The sequence below is a fragment of the Pholis gunnellus genome (assembly GCF_910591455.1).
Source record: "Pholis gunnellus genome assembly, chromosome: 24".
Taxonomy (NCBI): domain Eukaryota; kingdom Metazoa; phylum Chordata; class Actinopteri; order Perciformes; family Pholidae; genus Pholis; species Pholis gunnellus.
In genome coordinates this window covers 6,294,604-6,317,709 of record NC_136551.1, presented here as the reverse complement: position 1 = coordinate 6,317,709, position 23,106 = coordinate 6,294,604, and the positions used below count along the sequence as shown (strand labels likewise).

At 44.7% G+C, this 23,106-nt stretch overlaps 1 protein-coding gene across 1 annotated transcript; it reads left to right on the top strand.

Moving 5' to 3' along the window:
* Nucleotides 1-5,394: 5,394 nt before the first annotated feature.
* Nucleotides 5,395-22,730, top strand: LOC306715445 (heparan-sulfate 6-O-sulfotransferase 3-B-like). The gene is made up of 2 exons (XM_079185821.1): nt 5,395-6,197; nt 21,347-22,730. Exons 1-2 carry the CDS (start codon nt 5,656-5,658, stop codon nt 22,092-22,094), a joined length of 1,290 nt encoding a protein of 429 aa, XP_079041947.1. The 5' UTR covers nt 5,395-5,655; the 3' UTR covers nt 22,095-22,730.
* Nucleotides 22,731-23,106: the final 376 nt, after the last annotated feature.

The window sequence follows — 23,106 nt, the reverse complement described above, 5'->3', positions numbered from 1 at the left end:
CTAAATAACTTTTATTTGGAAAAACTAAAAAGCGATTTCAGAGAGAAGCAGGAGCAACACTGTTCCTGTGAAGCCGGGTCACTCTTTAATCACGGTTACAATCATTAAATAGCAAAAGCAACATGTTTACTCTTTCAGTATACCTTCAGTAGCTAACGTAGCATAGAAGTGCTAACGCTAGTTAATAATGTGCTCATGTCTGGTCAGTGGCCTGCAGTGTTTTAACTCCACCTTCTAGTGTCTGCTCAGCTCGCTTGGAACCTCGACTGAGGTGGAGCAAGAAAAAAAAGCACCGGGTGGCAGGTATTATTCAAAACTTTTGCTAATGGAAAACCAAAGCAAGAGCGAGTTGAGTAAAGCTGTGCAATATAAAAGGAAATGTGTCATTAGTTCCACTTTCCCCCTCAACGCTGCCACACTCCTGGCTGCAAATGGTAATATTTATCAGGTGGACTTCTATCTAAAGAAACATGTATAATAGGGGTTTCAGTGCAGGTTTGATAGACTGGTTCAATGAGAGTCAAACACCAGGGTTTGACTCTCATTGCACCACGATCTGAAGGAAAAGTGTGAAATTGGTTTCCGTAATTTGACACAGGGAAAGAGGCATACTCAAAAGTTGGATTGAAGAAGACATAAGTGCAATGAAAATGCACGGCAGTGTCTAAATGAATCAGTGCAGCCAGAGAAAGGTGACCTTAATATTGGGGTACATGCTACAAGCTTGACGAGAGGAAATTACAGTAATTTCCCCTCCGACATTCATTCAGCAGCTTCAATCAACATCTGCTGGAAGGGACATGCATGCCCCGTTTCGAGGGGACAATAAACATCTATCAGTGCTGATGGTGAAGACGGGGAAGCTGATCGGGTCGCGGCAAGACACATCACCATCAACCCCCAAAGCTTCAATTACCTGCTAGAAAATGCAGATTGTATCGCAGGCCTCGTCTCCGATGTCCTCGCTCTGTAGTGGAGTGCAGACAAATGTGGGTTATTCTCTGCCGAGCTGCCACGGTGCACAGCATGGGCCGACAGCTTCCTTTTCATGCGGGCCCAAGTGTAGAGAGTGTCCCTTTTGATTAAGCGTTTTGGATGGTGGCTGTGGTGGGGGCCCCCGAAACATGTTGGCGTGGTGCCGTCGCTGCAGTGCGGGGCCACAGGCCTGCTGGTTGGATCCCTGTGGCGGAGAGTTCACAAATCTTCAGTCACTCGCGCCACATGCGGCCGAGGCAAACGGCCAGAGTTATCGGTTTCACTGAAACCAAAGACACTCTATGGCACCTAATAATACGATTTACAACCCGAAGCATTCAATCCTGCAAATAAAGAAAGTACATTTCTACCGATAGTGCGGAGCAAATGGAGTTCATGGCTGCTGAGACGTTACGTTTTAATGGATTATCAGATGGAGGTCAATAAAAAGTTACACAACTTCTCTGTGAAGCACTTTCTAAAATACCAGAGAGAGAATAGCTGGATAAAGATTTGTTTAATCAGAGAGAACTGAAAAGTGACTACTGACAGGTATCCCCAACCTTGTTTTAACTATAACTTGTGGAAAGTTTACTTGCAGTTACTACTATATAAAATCCAATACCAACAGTAATATATTCATTTCAGCCAATTAAAAAGCAGTACACTATATGTGGCTTCCCTTGTTTTACTCACTAATATAGGCTGTATAAATGGTGTAGATACAAGGCTAACAGTGGTGGTAAACAACACGTAAAGGTTTGGTGAACCGGAGAGTTTCCTGTTCTCTCCACCTAGCCTTATGCTACATTAAGTGGATGGAGCATTGAGCTAATTAGCAAATGTTAGCCAGGTTACACGATAAACTAAAATAGTGAGCATGATAAACATACTACAGCACGTTAGCATCGTTACTGTGGGCTTGTTAGCATGCAGGTGTTTAGCTCAAACAGCCTCACAGGGGTGCTAGCATGGTTGTTGACTCTTAGCCTTGTTAGGGCCTTTTCTTTATTAAATATCCAACCACTGTATCAAATTTTGCAAAGAACATTTCTTCTTCATGGCCAATTCAACCAATCCAAACTAACATCGCCGGATAGTTTGCTGCTACTGTCTGGCGCCACTGAAAGAAGTGGTTGCCGATAAGTAGACTCCATGGTCATAATCAGACAAACAAACCCCAGCCAGCAAACTATCTGACAGAAGGTGGACCACACACACACACACATACACCCACACACACACACACACACACACAGAGAGTAAATTAGCCAGAAAAACTGCAGCGACACCTGACAAACCACAGCAGGTGATCTGCCCATTAAATGCGCGGGGACTAATGAGGTGGCAAGGAAGCAGGCCGAGCAGTCAGGTGACGATCAGGTGATCAGTGGGAGTGTAGTGGGCAGGTGAGGCGTGACAGGAGTCTGACAGGACAGTTGGCTCACGGAAAACACAGAAGAGCAGGAGGCGGACGAGGCAGGGGTGGACGAAGGAGCCGCCGTCACCATGACAGCAGGCGCCGCCATCTGCACACTCTCCAGATATGACAGCTAGTGCGGAGCACATCTGCATGCCTAAAGGCTTCGTTTCACACGTGCTCGGCCTCCACCTGTAGATCTGATAATGATGATGTGAGCAGACTAGGCTGCCGGTTTGTGTCACATTTAAGCATGCAAGTGTAATGCTAAAAAAAAAAAAAAGTATTTTGCATTGTTAACATGATTCATTTTGTATCATCTTCCACACTTTGTGCGTGTTTATCCTCATTTAAATTCCACTCTATAACCTGGAGGACTTGCAGCAAGAGGCAGATCCATCTTGAGGCTGAGTTTTGGGATAATTGTTCTTTCTGTGGAACAAGCAGCTGTGGTAACTCACACTTCTTTCTTTTCTTTTTTCTCTTTAAATGTTCTCGGTTTATTTCTTGTGCAGCAGTCCCCCCCCCCCATTTGCTTTCCTTAATAGCGTCTTGGGCTGCTCATTTGCAAGAAACATTCAGCTCTCCAGAGGTCCAACACGTGAACTTCCCTCCTCATAATACATCTTTAAAAATCAATACTCATTTCAGAAAATAGAAAAAAAAATACATGCACATCTGCAGCTGCATCAGATCGCTGTAAATAAAAAACAAATTAGAAAAAGACAAACACAGAAATCCCAAACCAATCCAATCATAATTTCCAGGAAGCTTCAGTTCCATTATTGGGAGCCCGATAGTACACTGCAGCAGCCGGCTGAATCAGCACTTTACCGGGGTCGTTTCTCATAAGGCTTGTGTAGCGTGAGCGTCAGGGACCTCGTAAATATCCCAGCTGCACATCCAGAACAACACAAGTCTCGCTCCGCTGCACAAGACAGACCCCCTCGCCCCCCCCATCAGGATTTCTGCTCAGATTTTAATCAGCACGCCATTTGTCGAAAGAAAAGGTTTCTTTTGCAAAAAACAGGACTGTACGATATCGTGTATCCGGAGGAGGCCTTACCGGTAAAGAGCATGCTGACACTGGATGTTATCTTCACTGAGGCAAAAAAAACAACCTAATGTCCAGCAGTTCCCTTCTGCATGACCTTTTAGAGAATGAGATATGTGTATTGTGCTGACACTTACTTCCATAACAGATTCTGAGGGCTGGGGGACTCTTCTGCGACACAAAGAGAGGTGAGCCACAGGCTGAACTCCCATGCAGATTAAGTCAATGTCTATAAACAAGGGGGGCAAAGTGCAGGACGGGGATTGAAAAGAATATAGGCATCAGAGTGCATGCTGGTTAAATCCCTTGATGGAGGGCGTTTAAGGCAAAAAAAATGACAAAAGCTTTTGATCATGGGCTTACAGGAAATCCATTACCAGCGGGGCTGACATGCCTTTAGTCCGAGTCTGCGGTGGACATACAGAACAGTGGATTCAACTGCGTCACGTGTTTGATTCCGTTGGTGTCCATAAGAAAACCTATGTGGGATGATGACGGAATGGAAGGCGCACGCACACACACACACACACACACACACACACACACACACACACACACACACACACACACACACACACACACACACACACACACACACACACACACACACACACACACACACACACACACACACACACACACACACACACACGATGCCAATTATTGACATGACGTGTTGGAAACTGTCCATGGTGCTGAAATGACTCGCTGCACTCTCCTGAGGATTTAACTCGTTCCTCACACCACGGAGCCCCACTTACAATAATCTAACAAACACATATATAAAGCCATACCTCGTGAGCTGGCGTACACTGTTGTGTACAAAGGACCTGAGCGCTTTTATTAGTCATTATTTAAATGACACCATAGGGAATAAACATACACCGCTGTGTTTGATACTGATATTGATAAGTCCACTGTGTAATATCAGAGGCGCACATGTGGCTAATATGAATTTAATAATACAATAAAAAGAAAAGCAAAACATGCCTTTAAAATCACGTTTTATATAATTTCTGCTTTAACTCCCAATACGTTTCCGATATTATCGGAATTAGAGATTTTTCCGCCAGCAGTCGTTCCAGGCCGCTCAAATTGCCAGTGTGATTAGAGATGCGGTTGCGTCACCGGCTCGGCAGCCGGGACAGATGACTGGCGCAGATGTAGAGTCAAGCCCGCCACAACAAAAACGGAAATGAGTTCTTCAAAATAAAAGCAAGCCTCTGCGCGAAAGGGTTATTTCAATCCCAGCTGATTTTGGTCAGTAGTTTCTCCTCTAACGGGGTGATGTGCACGCCTACAGCAAGTATCATTTAGGGGATTAGACACTGGAGAAGCATTGACATATAAGCACAGTCATATCATGCAAGACCTAACAATAAGGGGTTCTGGCTTGATTATTAAGACTTTTGTTGGCTCTGCCTTTTTTCATGCAGGACTAGAATAATACTTTTCAAGTTAACAGAAGCATTTAAACCAAATTGGGTATTTTTTATTTTGTGACAAAAACCAAGTAGGCTAGGTATAAATTAATTGATTTAATTATGTTAATCAGGGGCTGTAAATAAATAGTTGTGATTTACTGCTTTTAGAGATTCCGTTTCTTTTAATTTGATGGTTGTTGTTCTTCTTCTTTCTGATTGAACTGAATTGAATAAAGCTCGTCTAATTAGAGCTCGTCCTAATCCTATTTAAAGCAGGTAAATGTCGCAATAGGTTGTAGAGATCTTATTTTGAAAGCATTGACCGGAAGTGACCGTGTGAATTTCGTCTAACCTTCTCTTGGTGCTCCTGGCTCAGATACCGATCAGCAGTCGGCTCTGGCAGGACAGCCGAGCCCGAACGCTCCTCGCGCGGGGATGTGCTGTTTCGCTCTGACGTCTTTAATACAAATGCGTGATTTGCACGCGAGCAACGCCACCAGTTTGACATATTTAAGGAAAAAATGATGCCTAAATGTTTTAGGAAATAGCCTATAACTGAATGCGTACAGTGAGACAGCTTCAAGTTTGAGAGGTGGACCCGTTCTCGTGCGGGACGAGGCCAGTCAAAGCTGCCCCGCAGGAAATCACTCGAACGCGTGGCTTAAACTCCAGCTTTTTTTTGAACTGATAGGAGCGCCACGTAGTTTAAAGTGAGGCGGCAGGATGAGACGAGGGGACATCACGTTACCGTTAGTGCCGGCGGCGTGATTCAGTTTCCCACCATGGAGGAGAAGTTCAATAGACTCATCTTCATCCCCATTGCGGCGGTGCTCTTCTTGATGATCGGCTACCAGTACGTGTGCCCGGCGGACAGCAACACATGCTACTTCAGAAGTGCCGACAAAGGGCTCTACCAGCGGTACTCGTCGGGGTTCGAGTTAGTTTACACGGAGTCGGAGCTGGACGAGGACCTGCCCTCCAAAATCACGTCCAAATTTAACTTCACGGCGCGGGACCTGGACAGGCACGTCGACTTCAACATCCGGGGCGACGACGTGATGGTGTTCCTCCACATTCAGAAGACCGGCGGCACGACGTTCGGGCGGCACCTGGTGAAAAACATCCAGCTGGAGCAGCCTTGCGACTGCATGCCCGGCCAGAGGAAGTGCACCTGCCACCGGCCCGGCAGAGCCGAGTCGTGGCTCTTCTCCCGGTTCTCCACGGGCTGGAGCTGCGGGCTGCACGCGGACTGGACAGAGCTCTCGAGCTGCGTGCCCGTGGTGATGAACAAGCGGGACAAGAAGAGCGCCCAAAAGAACAAAAGGTGAGGGGCGACCTGCAGGACAGGTGTGGTCAGTACGTGGGCGGCCACTCGTTCATTAATAATCGAATACAATTAATTTACTCAACTCATTAGCTCATTCACTCATTCATATTCTCACGAGGGGATCCTCATTTACTCAGTTTTAAGTCTGTTCATTCACTCTACTCAGTCACTCCTACATGTATTCACTTACTCAATTACAATTATTCACACCTTCATTTATTCACTCACTCACACTTATTCACTCCATTTATTCACTCACTCGCTCACTCCTTCATTTATTCACTCACTCACAATTATTCAGTCCTTCATTTACTCACTCACTCACTCGCACTTATTCACTCACTCACACTTATTCACTCCCACAATTATTCACTCACTCACAATTATTCACTCCTTAATTTATTCACTCACTTATTCACTCCTTCATTTATTCACTTACTCAATCACACTTATTCACTCCATTTATTCACTCACTCACAATTATTCGCTCCTTCATTTATTCACTCACTTATTCACTCCTTCACTCCATTTATTCACTCACTCGCAATTATTCAGTCCTTCATTTACTCATTCACTCACTCGCACTTATTCACTCACTCACACTTATTCACTCCCACAATTATTCACTCCTTCACTCACTCACACTTATTCACTCACTCACTCAATTACACTCATTCACTCTCAAGTGCGTACAAAACTACTGAGCAGTATTCACTCACAAAAGACTAATGAGTTATGGTAGCGCACTAAAACAGAATCCAGAGAGTAACTGAAATGATCAGTCAATTAATTGATTCATCAATTAACAGAAAATGAATGGATGACAACGTCCCTAATGGACTGTGAGTGGAGCAAACACGAGAGGCGTTCTGTGGGTAGATTAGAGTGAACTGTTAAGCTTCTTCTGCTCACCTAGAGAAGTCAAAAGGTAACCGGATTATTTTTCTGTGTGTTAACCGATTTCTCCCCGGCTTTCTTTGTCCGCCGCGTATTCTTACTGGCATGTCAGAGCCGGTAACATCCCTCCCCCGCTCCCACTGAAGGTCTGTGTCAATGTGTGCTGTAATTACAGAACCAATACAGCTAAGCTTAACGGAGTAAATCGCTTAAGAAGGACAGGGTCCTCTGAGGTGTGCCGTCCGCGTGTTGAAGCCAATTTCCCGTGCAGTTGGCCTAGAGAGCAAATCTCCATATGTTAGGGTTAAGGGAGGGGGGGGGGGCAACTTCAAGAATCCTTCCAATCCATTAACTGTCCTCAGTGGCTGCCATCAGACTTACTTTGACCCTTTTTAAATAGTTTTGACGAGGCGCCTCAGAGCCATATCCGCACTACGAGCGAGTCAACAACACTCCAGTCAACACTTGTCAGCTCAATACAATCAAACAATCCGCACGCATTACCGTCGCCGCATACTGCAGAGATGCGAGTCGGCTGTGTTTATTAGAGGGCGTCGTTTCCACTCGGGAGCCGAGTCAGAGAGAGGTCAGAGGTCAACGCGGCTCCCGAGGAGCTTTGGGGATCCAGCGTACAGCCACTGACAGAACACATTTTGTATCCGCTGCGTTCAAAGGCACCGATTAAGATGTTGGAACGTGCATATTTCTTTAATTAACTGTGCTGCTCAGGATCAATGTGGGGCAAGTTACTCAGGAAGTGTAATAACCTTTTACTCCTTTAAACGCTCATATTACTATACTTTTACTAGGTAACAAAAGTATAAGTTACGTCACTCATCATATATAGATAGATAGATAGATAGATAGATAGAGAGAGGAAGGTATCAAATTTGAGCCAAACGCACCATGAGTCATAACTCACTCTATACCCGTGAATTATGTCGAACGGGTTGTGAGTCACAACTCATCAGCAGCCGCAAATCTGTCACATTAGCTTCTCATTTCCCGGAGGTAATGCCTGCTTGATTTTTCTGCCCACACACCGGCGAAATCCAGACGTATGAAAATATCAGGGGGCCATCGGAATGGGCCCGGAAATAATAAGACGGTGGAATTAAGCAGAGCTCTCCTGTCGCTTCAGATTCAAACGTCTGGACGGGGCCTACGCAGAGCTTTTATTCTGTGTTGCCCGCCGGGTTTCATGCCGCGGTTCGGGTCGGAGCTCGTCCTGTCACTTTGGGCGATGACGCCGCTCAGTGATGGAGGAGGTTGTGCCACGGCATGTTACTGCTCCGCTTAATGCAACATATAATGCAGCTCTGATCCATTCTGTAAGATCACTCCGCTTTGGTAGATTTGTGTGTTTCAGCCTTTTCTTATAGGAGAAGTTAAGATAGATTAGTTGTTTTACCATTATATATTGATATATACGTTTATGTATAATCCCCATTGCTTTCTACTGTACTTGGTACCAGAAGTCCAGACATAATCATTTAGTTTTCCAGGCCAATGTATTTTATAAAAGCACTCAAAACATTCTATCCTAGTCGGATTGCGAAACACAATCCAGATCAGTAATGGCATGCTCTGAAGGATGAATCTCGTCTTATGCAAGTCGTATATAGCGACGGGAGCGCAGACAGTCAGGGATCAAACAACAGGGGAATGGATGACGCCCACACCTATCTCAAGGCTACTCAAGTAACTAAATTAATAATTTAAATGGAGGCATAAAGAGGTATATTAACCTATGTTTCAGCAAAAAGCATACCTTTAACCATGTCCAAATATCTTTACTATAATTAGAACTTATTTCGTACCACATTAATTCTCTCATGACCGGTGAGAATTATGTTGTGACCCCCTGGTGGGGGCTCGACCCCTAGGTTGGGAACCGCTGGCCAAACGAAGCAGAGAAAAGAGACAAAGTGTGACTAAAAATTCTTCTGTGTACAGAACACTTGGTCAGTGTATCATCATATTACTGTGCATTTTGAGCCTGTTTTTCATAGTCTATGACAGGGGTGGCCAACCCGCGGCTCCCGAGCCGCATGCGGCTCTTTGCCCGGTTTCATGCGGCTCTTACGTTCATATCGAAGTTTGTATTTGTGTTTTTTTAATGTGCGTGTTCGCTTCGCTTGAGTTAAATACGGTATTTTCGTCAAACGCGCATGTGCGGCCACAGATTACGTTCCTCATCGACCCATTTAACGCAGAGACGGACTGTTTGAAAGCCCCGATAGTCACAGATGAGGATGCGGCTGAGTTGGAGATGATCGATCTTTGTGAGGAGGACCAACTCAAACCTGCTTTAAGGGAAGGGACCATTGAGTTCTGGAAAAGTGTGCCAATGAAAAAATACCCCAATGTCAAACGGGCTGCGCTTAAGATACTGTCAATGTTTGGGTCAACATACGTCTGCGAGTCTGTGTTTTCTACCCTGAAACACGTGAAATCAAAGCATCGATCTGTTCTGACTGACACCCATGTGAAAGAATTGCTTCGAGTGGCAACAACGGAATACAAGCCAGATTTGAAGAGGATTGTTCAAGGCAAGGAATGCCAGAAGTCCCACTAAGTAACATGCATAGTAAAAGAAAAACACTATTGTAAATTATTATATTTTTGTTTGTGGACTTGGTTGAACTGAGAGTTTGTCTGTGTGAGACAGTGCACACAATGTTCATTGTTGAAAATGACTGGCCTGTGGTCTTAGGAGTCCATTTCTGTCATTATCATGTTGGTGTGTGACATTTACAATAAATCTGGCTGAGCAAAGGTATGTGTGTGTGTGAGGAAGGGATAGGGTGATGTTCATGTGTGCCCATGTGTATGATGTGGCTCTTTGCAGTAACACAGTAAAAAATGTGGCTCTTGGTCTCTGACTGGTTGGCCACCCCTGGTCTATGATATGATATTTTCTTTATACACATCGTCGCTGTGCTCCAGGCACATTGATCACTAATTAGCTCTTTGGTCATCTGACGGGTTGGTATGGCTACCGGCTCCAGTTTTCTTAAGCTCAGCGAGCGATGCTTTATGGGAGCTAGTGGGCATTGAAACACACCCTTAAAATCAGAGCAATTGGTTGAATGTAGCTCTTGCACACAAAGGAGAACCATGCTGAGACTTATAACCTCGCCTCCTGTAGGGTTTTTCTTTTGTTCGCTCCTTCCTTCCTTCCTTTATCCATTCACTTCTCACGTAACAACATCTATCTATCCGCCCTCCCACTGTCTGGCAATTTCCCTCCTAATACGCAAACTTAAGCGAGTAGCACGTGGTCGGTTCGAGTGGGTTCTGGTCAGGGGCTCCTGCAGGGCTTTGCTCGTGAAGTTGCAGCTTTCGCAACGCAGCGGGCTACGACAATGCCGTGCGGAGCAGACGCACTTCTATCGCCCTGCTGCCCCGTTCGTCCACGGCAGCCGGCCTCACACTGAGCTGTCAGAGAGTGTAACCTTATTACTGACCTCATTATTCCAGATTAGAGCAAAGAACGCAGACCGGCCGGCAGACGGATCAGCCAGAGTCTAATTAGTTCACAGTTAAGGTGGTTTTAGCTATTCGTTTTGGTAATGGCACTCGATTGCTGGTGATAATGACACTAAAGGCATTAAAATAAGCAGGAAGTTGACGAGGTTTAGTACTCAAAAGGGAGGGTGAGAGAGATGATTGTATCTAAATGCAGTTTTTAAGATATGGGATTTTTAGGTTCATAACGCTTAACCATGTTTTACTGAAATTCTTGGGAAAAACATCCGGTTACAAGTTTTTGACATTAATCTTCCCTTGCAGTCGCAGTGAGTCAGTTTAAATCCTCAACCAAAGAGAGCTATGTGCAGAGATTTCAGAGAGGGATGTATATTACTGAGAAAATGTGTTCAGCTTGAAACGGAGAGCATTCCTTAAAAACGCTTTAGGCGTAATACTGCCCTTTTACTGTCAACGTTGCTTTTGACTACAGTGTCAGTCTCGAGGCTTACACGTCAAGTTAATTCAAGCTGCTGACAGCCACGCATTGTTCTAAAAACTCAGCGTGACAAGAACGCTGATTGACAAAAAAATAGTGACCTTCAGTCGCCAGAAGTCAGACAAACTGCTCCCAGTGGATCTGCGGTGCCTTAAAAAGTGAGACTATAGAACCTCTTAAGGATGAAATAGCACATTTTTCCTCTAACTAATGAAAAGTTGTGTTCACAGGCAGTCAGTAAAACGCACCCTTTGCTCAATTTAAACCATTCAGGGGTTTTGCTGCTACAGGTCTGGTAAGGTGGTTAAATGTTAGGGACTACCCTTTGTTCCGACGGCCCATTGTTCCGTAACCCCAAAAGTCTGAAAAATGTGTCCGACAGCCCGTTATCCCGAAAGCAAACGCCCATTGTTCTGATGGCCCATTTCTCCGAAAATGCAACAAACAGAAGCACGTGGTTAGTTATTATGCGTCACAATTAGTTATTCCTGCTATGGCGAAGGCATGACTCGCCCTACTCTGCCTCTGATTGGCTAGTACGCATTACCTTCGTTGGCATGAGGAGTAAGATTGGTTGTAGCAGGGAGCGTGTGTATTTTTGGAGAGATGAGCCTTCGGAACAACGGGCCATTTTTTGGACTATTGGCGTTCCGGAATAATGGGCCATCGGAGCAATGTCATGGCACCAAATGTTAGCAAACCCAAAAATAAATATTCCTGTATGACTGACACTACAGTTTGTAATGGCCCACATGTGCTACTGTTAGCTAAAGGCTAAACAGTATTTTCCCATAAATGTAGCTTATTGCCAAAAAAAGTTACCTCGTCTCACTTTGAGGAAACTAAAAAGAGGCAGAGGTTATTATGGATGTTGGATTCTGTACATTTAAGCAGACAGTCTGCTTTTCACTGAAGTTCTGATTCGTCACTTCTTGTGGGTGGAAAGGTAGTACAGTACCCGACACCACAGTTATATTTTTGGCGAAGGGTGAACGTAAGGGTCTTTTGGGAGTTGTGATGTGGGCCGATAAAGTATGAAAGTCTCTTCAGGTACCATTTATTTGTAGTTTTCGTCAACGCTTCCTATCCTTACGCAACACTGGCTTACTTCTGTGTGAGGAGGCCAAGGCAATGACGTAAAATGTCTGCTAACGAGGTATAGACGTGACGTGAGCTCATTCGTGAGTGTTAGTTTGTCTATTCACACTCATGACTCAGCATATCGTCCTCAAAAGCCTGTCGATGACGTCTAGCTGAGTTAAAAATACCACCTTAAAAATATTCCAAAGTGGCTCAAACCCGTGGGATGTATTGACCCTTTAAAATTAGTTTGTCTTCCAGTTTATTAGTTTTATCTGTAGATGTACAGTATTAGTCTATTTGAATTTAAAGATAAAGCTTATTATACCCTTAAATTGAGAGCTATTCACTTTCTTATAGAGAGTTAGATGAGAAGACTGATGCTAAATATGAAGCTAGAGTTAGCAGCCGGTTAGCTTACAAGGACGACATGACGCTGGGGGAATAAGCTAGCAGCCAGTTAGCTTACAATGAAGACTTGACGCAGGGGGAAACAGCGAGCCTGGGTCTATCTTATCAATTATTTAGCTTTCCAACTGCCAAGACATGTCTGTACTCGAGTGTGAATTCAATAATTAACTGATAATGATTTCTTAAACCTTGCTCTGCCAGCACTGGTGGATTTTAATGTTCTGTTCACAGCTTTTATTGAAAGTTATACATACATCCTGCTCGTAGTTACCACAATGTTCCGATGCAAATACATTTTGTAGTTGGCAGCATGCAACCAACACTGTAGCCAAGATCTTTAAGTTATAACATTTCCTCGCTAAATGCCCTATTTGCCAATGCACTGGTTTTAGTTCAAATACCCAGTGACACTATTGCAAGATCTAGGCAGCAGCTAATTGGACATTGGCGGCATATGGAAGACATTAGTCTAAAAATGTACCGCCATGTTATTTTAAAAATAATTTACCTTTTTCTTACAATTATATGTTTACCTTGATCCTATATAGTAAAAACAAAACATTTAAAGTTAAGTTTATTAATGGGATTTAAAATAAGGTGCATCTGGTTATCATCGCCCCTCGTTTCCTTCGTTTTGTCATGTTGACGATTGATTGCTGTCAAAATATCGCTGCTTCACTCATAATTATGCAAAATCAAAATTACTTTGCGAGAAACCCTCAGAATTATGACTTAGTATATCCAAATCATGAGGCTCAAGTAAGGGAAGTGGTCCTCCATTGGACAGGTTTCATTGTAAAATGTTTTAATCACAGAGCTTGATTTTTAATTCTTATTTTTTTTATGATTGTATAGTGAAATAAAGGATCAAGTTACTCGTGTGTCGTTTCTGTTAAACTAAATCAGAGCACTCCCTCCACGACAGTGAGCAGCTTGTTGTATTCTTGTGAGAAATTCAGAGGATCTCGGTAATCTCCACTCTCCTTAGGGGGATTAGGGCCAGTCGAAGACAGGTTTTATTATACAGGGAGGAGGATGGGGGGGGGGGATTAATCCAGAACTCCAGATAAATACGGAAACCTGTCGGCTGGATTGGAGATTTCTTTTCACAAAACAGTGCGTTTGTTTAAAGAGAAGAAAAAAACATCAGAGGGAGGAAGCCTCTGCTAGACAGATCATTATGTGCCATCCATCAAACTGCCTCATTGCTGCTTTTTTGGTAAGTCATCATGGAACAAAACTGTTTCAATTGCACGGGAACTGCATCAGATTCGTCAAAGTCCTTATCGCTCATGATGTTATGTAGGGGAGCGGGATCTAGCATGATCTTTCATTTACAGAGCGATTATAACAGGAACGATACAAGCTGTAAAGTCGCTCTCTCGACTTTCAAGAAGACTTGATGCCAAAATGCTGCAAGAAAACATACAAACACCGCGTTGGAAGCGGCCTTCACATATTGCTTAAAAAGTGGTTTGCCTTTCAGAAATCCCTCAGTGGTTTGTGTGGGTAGATGTGACCTTTGCAGAGCACAGTCTCTCATTCATCCTTTCCATATCTACATGGACCGAAAGGACTGGCTGACACCTCGCAAAGCTGCAAAGATTAAGATGTCGAGGAAAGGTTAAGACGCTAAAGCTACTAAAGCTGCACGCGGAAGGTTGCAGCGTGCGTGGACCAACACTACGCACGTCGTGGGTGCATTTAGAAAATAATAAATACAAACAAATAACCTCTGGGAACTCCGGAAAAATGCAGCTATGTGAAATAAGTTTTTACAGGAATACAGATGGATGATTCTGTCCCTCAGAAGAAGACTTTCTATGCAAAGATGATTTCGCATTGAATACTCTGCGGGGTTTAATTTAAGTCTATGTCGGCTGCAGCCCCTCCCAGAGTCTATCGCCTAGTTTTCAGCAAAACCACATCTTCACACCCTCGCTTGCCTGGACACCTCGCGTTTCCGGAAGCGCGCTCGGTTCCCTCGTCTCCGCATCAGCCTCCCTGGGGCTTTTTATTCCTCTCCTTTATCGCCTAAAATAGCATCTCATATCTGCAACCGATGAAGATCACAGTCTCCTTGCTCATTTCCTCTCTCCTCACACTCTGCACAGATTTATCTATCAGGTGATTCTACCCGCCGATACTCCCCATCAGTGGGTTGTGCCGTCGAGGGGGTTGTGCTATTGACGGATCATTTAGGCCTGAAGGAGAGTGTTGTAGTTTTTTTGCGTGTATGGGCTTGTCTGGCGGTGATCCCACTGTGTCGCAGATGGGGACCGGGTTCATTTTGCCCGTAATTGGCACACAAAGATTAAATTAGAACAGAGACAAAGAGAATCAGAGGAGTGAAAATCCCGCTTGACCTCTTATTCTGGAGACTGATATGATGAAATTCAGCTTCTCTCTTGATAGCATCCCCTTTAACACGCAGACCTGCTGTTCCTGAGTCTGTGCCCTCTGACATCCTTCTTATATTCATCTAACTGCCAGCCTCATTCACTTTTTTGGGGGGAATATTAGGCCCTCTGCTGTGTTTTATAGCTCTTTCCATTTGTTACTTCTGCTCCTCTGTAATTACCCAATCCCCCGCAGTCATGTTGGCCTTGCTGAAAAATCGAACCAGGCTGATATTTTATCTGATTTTCCACTAAATCTTTCCTGGTCTGAGGGCTAAAGTTCTCCCTGTATAGAGGCTCATTCAACACGCAAACATGGCCAATCCAAGAAGATATTTCATTTCATTTTATTTTAGGGCTTGTTTGGGGTAATTTAATTCAGGGTTTAACAGACATATGGAACGAGTATAGAAGCTCATAGGGGACATTGTTAAAATGATAATGTACACTTAACTACATGGAAATGTAATTCCACAGTTGCGTTGACATTTTCCACATGCGTCTGTGTTAGAGAGAGAATTTCACATACTCTTAGGGGCGTTTTATGACTATATCAAAATGCTGTTTGACATTAAATTCTCAAGGGATTACCCTGCATCTTCAAATGCATTCAGCGAAACAACTTCCCTATTCTGTTGCATTTACATGACAGCATGCTCCTTTGGTGTCAGAAATATAAAAAGGAATCCGCCAGTCCTCTCATCAAGGCGGGCCTTCAGTTCGGATGTCAATCACTCTGCACCATATACTGGAACCTGGCTTTCTCCCCAGTACGGTAGGTGAACGAGTGAGTGACGTCCTAACTGAAGACCCACCTTGATGAGAGGACTGACTGCGTTTTCATTTTGACACCAGTAGGGCGGTGACAATCTCTATTCCCTTTTTCCTACACACTTTCCATTTCAAACCAGTGAGGAAAGCACAGAATATTTTGCCATCATGATGGAGCCCATCACTGATCAGTTTCTCAGAACATTTAACAAATTGCACCAACAGCGAAAGAGTCCTGAAGATTGACTGAGTTAAAACCCTTGAATTTACATAAATAGAACTTCTTTTTCAAAGTGTTAAAATCGTCATTAACTGATTTTTTTGGCTAAGCTGAAAATACACTTCCTGATAAGTTGACATGGCTAACTTGTTGGCAAACACTTTCCTATTATCACATAGTTAAGACATTAGCTTTCACTATTCACTCTTTTAGCTTTATTTTGGCCTCCAGCAACTCCTAAAGGTAAATATCTGTTTATGTTCACCTGCTAACTTTGCCTGCTGTATGGACTTTTTTGCAACCACAGCTGGAAACGACACTGTGAGAGCTGTGAGAGTGAACCAAAACATTCAAGCTGCGGGCCGTTAAACAGAAACAATCTGCTGAAAGACGCTAAAACGCTCCGTAGAGATGAAGGGAGTTTGGTGATGATTCCCTGTGGGATAATCACTGAACGTCACCTTCTACATTACACAGTCATTTGATCCATTGTCAACAAAAAAACAATATACGGATCAGCTTCAAACACATTTTCTTATCTCATGTATACACATTTTATATTTTTATAAATCTATTAAATTACATTTAGGATATTTTTACAGTGTTCTTTTAGCTGCTGATGGCATCAATCATCTTCTGTTCGACATGAGAAATGTGCGTGAAGCTGTTATTTTCACACGCAAAAGGAGCATCCAACAAATGATTTTCTTCAGATAGTAATTAAATCGTGAACGCAACGGTTGCGGGCTCCCTTGTGGGCACAGAAACACCTCCGCGCTCCGTCTGTGAGAGTTATCAACACCCCAACTTCGGTGTGGAGTCGACGTACAGTCCTGTGCTTGTTTTCAAACTGGCTTCTCCTCCCGACTCGGCTGATAGAAACGGCATCCAGAGTGATATACGTCATTGATGGCGCCCATTGGAACAGTGCGAGGTGGCGCTGCGGCAGCGAAGCCATTCTTTAGACTCGCCTTGACGAAAAGCAACTTGTAGATACATCATGTATATACAATTTGAAAAAAAGATTAACTAAATAAGATTGCCGTCGATCCAGATGGGCTGCTTCGTCAGCGGCATAAATAGTTTCCATCAAGGCTTTTATCATGAGCCTGACTGTGTCCTTGATGGTAGGGAGTGAATTAACAAGGCAGATATCGATCGTTTGCTGCGAGTTTCCTCTGTAGCTGTTTGATGGTGATTTAGAGAGTGAGAGAGAGAGAGAGACACAATTGGGGAGAGAGACAGAGAGGCCCCGATCAATAGTGTTTGCAGGTCTGCTGTATGGAGAAAGGTGACACACAGCGAGAAGGTCATGAACGAGGCGTCGGATTGATCGGTGGCAGAATGCGACAAGCTGATTTAACTTTACCTTCTGGAACAATCACGCATGATCGCACAAGGATGTGTGTTTTGCCGGCGATTGTACCATGTGTGTCTCGCGCGTCTCTCAAATCTCCCTGAGAGCATTAGATTTTGGGCGCGATCGATCAGGGAATCCAAAAACATCGAAAGTGTTCCCACTTCGTCCCGTTCAGGCCTGAAAGGCTTGAAAGCCATTTAGCGCATGAGCAGAGAGCTTAGGCACTGGCGTGGAATAAACCGGGGCGATTGACAGATGATGTTTGAGAGATGGATGGTGGACAGGGCTTGTTTTCAGGTCATCAAATAACCTAGTCGACCAACGAACAGTTATAGGCAGAAGGCAAAGATGGTCTCAGCACCGTATCTTTGGATATGCAGGAATTTGACAAGAACACTTAATCATTTAGAAGCACCTGAACATTTAAAGCTGCTGTAACAGTCCGCCCCGGTTAGCAGTCGTGCTGGAAACACGGGGGCTTGAAGGGATTGAGCAAGCACAAAGTTCAAGGCCCACGGGAAACGGCAAAGTCTGAGCGAAGGGGTGCCGTAGAGCTGACACGGCCACAGCGGCAAGCCACTTTCACTTTTCAAACACAACTAGAGCCGGTTGATGCGCACCGCTGCAGAGGGCCAGCCAGCCCTAGCGTAAAAATATTTTGGTTTCATTATGAAACTGTGGTGGGAAAAAAATTACTTTGGCGGGCCACCGGACTCAAGGTAATTAATGGGAAACACTAGGTTCATATGCTAAAAACCAACACATTTAAAGCTGCAGTAATCCATATCTCTATATAAATAATAGATCAATGTGTAATATGAAGGTGGGGGTCACTTTTGGTTACGAACCATGCCCTATCGACCGGTGTTAATGAAATTGAAAAGTAATTCATGCATCCGCTCAAAAATTGTAATGGCTTTGCCCATGGCCCATATTACACCCTTAAGCTAAGTTTCATGAAAATCTGGCCGGTAGTTTTTCTGTAATTCTGCTGACAAACAAACAAACCAAACTGGAATTACATCATCACGTGGCCACAAACAAGGCTTCAAATAAATGTTGCTGTGTGTCTGCTGGATGTGTAAAAAGGCGATAATGTCGGTGTTGTTTCCAGCATGTTGTCTGTCCCCTCGTGGACAAAAAAACCCAATTACAGGTCTTGAGAAGACATCACATTTTTGGATGAGATGTTTCTATTGAAAATCCATTTTTGGATCAGAACGGATGGATCGAGGATCAAATGCTCGTGCCACTTCCTGTTCCCTGCATGAGAAACCCTCAGCCACTCATCTGACGAGTAATTACTCCTGACCTTCACAATCTGAACCCGGCCTCTGTCCCTGACACGAGTAAGAGGAGAGCTTTGACATTTGCTGCTCTTTGTCAATAGGTCACGATGAAAGCGCAGACGCAGAGAGGCGGGGCTGCGTGGACATTTATCGATCGGGGCTGTCTCGCGGTTAGCTGCACAGATAGATGATAGGCACGGGGAGGAGGAAAAGACTGAGCCGCTTTCCAGGAAGTACAACAAAGGGGCCGCTTTGAGAGGCGCTTGTGTGCGTGTCCATCCATCTAGCGTTGTCCGCTCAACCCGGCAAAGATGGCAGGGTAATTCACTTAGGTTCCACTGTGGATGGCCATTATCTCCGGGTGGCGGGCCTGTCTGCGGGTGTGTTCCCCCATGATATCATCATGGCACTCACTTAAGTACATATCACTCCTGATTGATGGTATCTGCCGTCTGGTAATAAGTGCTAAATCGTGGACCTTTTAAGGCTGTTTGGCTGTGCACTCTCTGGTCACTGGCAACTGCTCCCTTAATCTAATTTCTCAGTTTAGCAAATCGAAACAATCGCAGCTGCTCATATTGCAAAAGCGCCCGTCTTTACATAGAATGCACAGAGCGAAGGGACTTAACGCATTTGGATCAATGCGTTTTAACAGAAGGTGTCATGTTTGCGTGACGTACCTTTAATCGGCATCGGTGACGCTTCACGACATCCTTTCCTTTTATTGTTTCAATCTGTCCTTTGCTAAAAATGTAATAGAAAAGTGTTTTTTTCTTGAGTCAAGAAAAGGAAAATCTGCAACGGGTCTCTAAACAGGACTCAAATACGCATCTTGTAGATTTAACAGGTAAAGTAAAAGTACAACTTACTGAAAATGGAGTGTGGCAACAGGCAGGTAGTCAAAAGAAGCAATCCAAAGTGGCAAAAAGGCCAGTAAGGGATCATTAGTAAAGCAGGCAGGAACACAGAAGACGGGAACACATGGCAGCAAACAAATGACTGAAGGCCGTGTGCACTGGGGAGCTGACAAGGGAATGTGGAGCAGGTGTGCACCGATGTTAAAAAGATGGCAACACACTGAGGACAGGGAGGGACCGTATGAAAATGATTAGGGACGAAGCGGTGGTCAGAGAGATTCCCAAATTAATATTGTAATTCAGCCTTCTCTTGTGAGATTTCTTATATATAAAGAGATCTAAATAGTAAGGACAAAAAGATGGCTTTCACGTTTGCTCGTAAAGGTGTGCTTAGCCGTGTGCAAAGGACAACATTGATGACTATATCAGGACTTTATTTTCTCATAATAATCAAATCAGGAGCTAATAGGACTGAATTGAGAACAGAACCATTATCTCTCACTAAGAGTGCTTTATTTTTCCAATTTCCATATACAATCACTCTGCATTATAAAGATAATAGGACGCAAGTTCAGCATCGCAAATTGACAATTATTCTACAAATCAGCGCAGTGAGGTGAAACATGTAGACTGGTTGTTTATGGTTTGGATAGTTATTGACATGATCAGTTTTTCAGTCCATGGTGATCTCCCACAGTTAGCCACGATTTGCCTATAGCTTAGATGTCACTTTGGACATTGCTGTTAGCCTAGCAATTTGTTTGCCGTAAACTCCGGCACTCGTGCACTCTTTTTTGCGAGAATGGTCTATTAAGAGACTAAATAAGACTAAACACAGGGTTAAGTCCACCGAGACTATAACTCACAAGAGAACATCTAATGTAAAATACTGTTGTACACCAGCGGGCTAACAGGTAGTCGAAGAAAAAGGAACAAGAACGGGGAACTGTTCACTCCTGTAAGAAGGGTTTAGAAGAGAATTTTCCAGAGCGCCATTGCTGTAAAACGTCCTTGCATGTGAATTCTTTATTTAACCGTTGAATTTAAGCTCCCAGGAAATAAACCGCAGCCTTGAGGAAATAAATAAATAAAATGTTCAGCTCTTTCATCGGGGCTTTATATCTGGTCGGGGTCTGACATCGTGAGGTCACGACGCACAAGACGAACATTTTCAATTTCCCTTTTATCTTTGAAAACAGCAGAAATTCTTCTCCGGCACTGACTCCTTTAGTCACCTCGCCGCTATGCCGGTCATCTCTGAACTCAATAGATAAGAGAGAGCCATGTTTGTTGGTTGAAAAGGTGTTTTTTTTCTTTTCCTCGCAGCTGAGTTACAGCAATTTTTTTGAAGCGTTGTTCGTGGCAGATCAGAGGAGCACGAAAGGTGCCGGAGAGGGGGGAAAAGCCATTACCAATGGAAGGCAGGGGCACGCTGGAGTGAGAAAAACAAAATTAATTACACATCTGCACGATATTAAATGCAATACCTGCTAGGTTTGCATTGCTTTCTATGTCCTTCTCAAACAACCTCAGACTCAAATCGATGATGTTTTTCATTTAAACCCTAATCACACACTCTCAGTGCACTGTATATGCTAGGGGTGTCACGGCTCTCCAAAACAAAAGTTTAAAACATTACTCAAAGTGCAGCTGCAGGCTGCCGGTGTTATGTCGAAGTCTTTTCCCCTGTTGAATAGTGTTTCCCTCCTAGTAAAATGATGGCGCATCCCTCTGTGGTTTAGGGATAAGGGTTGGTTTAGTTTTAGGAGAGGGGAAACACACATCAATGGGGAACCAGTATTTGACACAACACCGGTAAGCTACACTGTGTCGTCTTTTCGGCCGGCTACTTAGACGCCTCATCTTATGTATCTTGTTTCCTGTCTCCGCAGGAATTTCTACTACATCACCATGCTGCGTGACCCCGTGTCACGCTACCTCAGCGAGTGGAAGCACGTGCAGCGCGGGGCCACCTGGAAAACCGCCCTCCACATGTGTGACGGCCGCCAGCCCACCCAGGACGAGCTCCCTGCCTGCTACAGCGGCGAGGACTGGACCGGCGTGCCCCTGGCGGACTTCATGAGCTGCCCTTCCAACCTCGCCAACAACCGACAGGTGCGCATGCTGGCCGACCTCAGCCTGGTGGGATGCTACAACATGTCGTCGGTGAGCGAGCTGGAGCGGGGCCGCGTGCTGCTCGCCAGCGCCAAGGCCAACCTGCGCAACATGGTCTTCTATGGCCTGACGGAGTTCCAGCGCAAGACGCAGTACCTGTTCGAGCGGACGTTCGGCCTGCGCTTCATCCGGGCCTTCACGCAGATCAACAGCACGCGCGCCGCCAGCGTGGGCATCAGCGAGAAGGTGCGCTGGCGCATCGAGGGCCTAAACGCCCTCGACGTGGAGCTGTACGAGTACGCCAAGGAGCTGTTCCTCCGGCGCTATCAGCACAACCGCCAGAGGCAGCACCAGGAGGAGCGCGAGAGGAGGTGGCAGGAGAGGCAGCAGAGGCAGCGGCTACACAGGACCTATCTGGCGGAGCTGTGGAGACTAGGAGGAGGAGGGGAGGAAGAGGAGCAGGTGAAGGCACTGGAGGAGGTAGCCACCACAGAGGACTACAGCAGCCAGGTGGTGAGGTGGTGAGGAAGACGCGGGAACTAAACAACAACGAACTAACTGATCGCTGTTGGACTCATTGCGCTTTACTCTCCTCTGCTGTGAATCTGCCAAAAACCTTCCCGCCCTCATAGCTCTCATGTCGGACTGCCGAATGGTGTCTTACTATTTATGATGGATGTATTTGTCATGGCAACATTTTGTATTTAGTTTTTCCTTTCTTATGGATATTTTTGGCAATGCAGTCGTAAATTGTATTTCTGTTTTTTTTTTCATTAGCCTTGAATGTTCTTCAAAGCGGTTCTTCAATTTCGCTCACGATTAGTAGAACTGAAAAAAATGTAAAACACAAGGAAGGCCAATTTTTAACGCGGTGAAAGACCCTGAAAGGACCCTCTGTGTCATGTTTGTGATCTCGCGCCGTGTTGATCAGTGAAATCTCGTAGTGACTCTGTGGTGTTCGGCTTCGTAAGAATATCAAAGCACAAACTTGGCAAAAAAGTCTGCGTTGTTTTATTTTCTTTCTGACTGATTAAGAAAGGCAATTTTCTCACAGGAAATGTGTTCAATAAAAAAAAATATGCAGCCTCCCGTCATGTAAATTTGTCCTTGATGGACTCTCTCTCTGGTCCGCATGTGTACACGGACGTGTTCTACCTTGCTCCTCCTGTTTTTTGTTTTGTTTTCACAGCATGTTCTCACCATAAAAATCTGAAATCTTCATGCCGTGTGCCAACTTCTTCCACATCCACGCAGACACACTGACCCTCTGACCGCCGAGGCCTGAGAGAGACGGGCTGTCACGGCCGGTTTCCGGTGCTCCTACGTCACAGAGAGAGAACATTGGCCTTTCCACCATTAGGGCATCGATCACGACCTCTTCGCTTCCAAATTGATCATTTAAAGTTCAATTGACAATAGAAAGAACTAATTGGCTTGCTGAATGCTTTCCCCTCCTAATAATCTGACAAACAAAGCGCTCCGCTTCCATTTGCAGAAAAACAACTGCTTCAACACATTTCTACAGACGCGCCTTTAG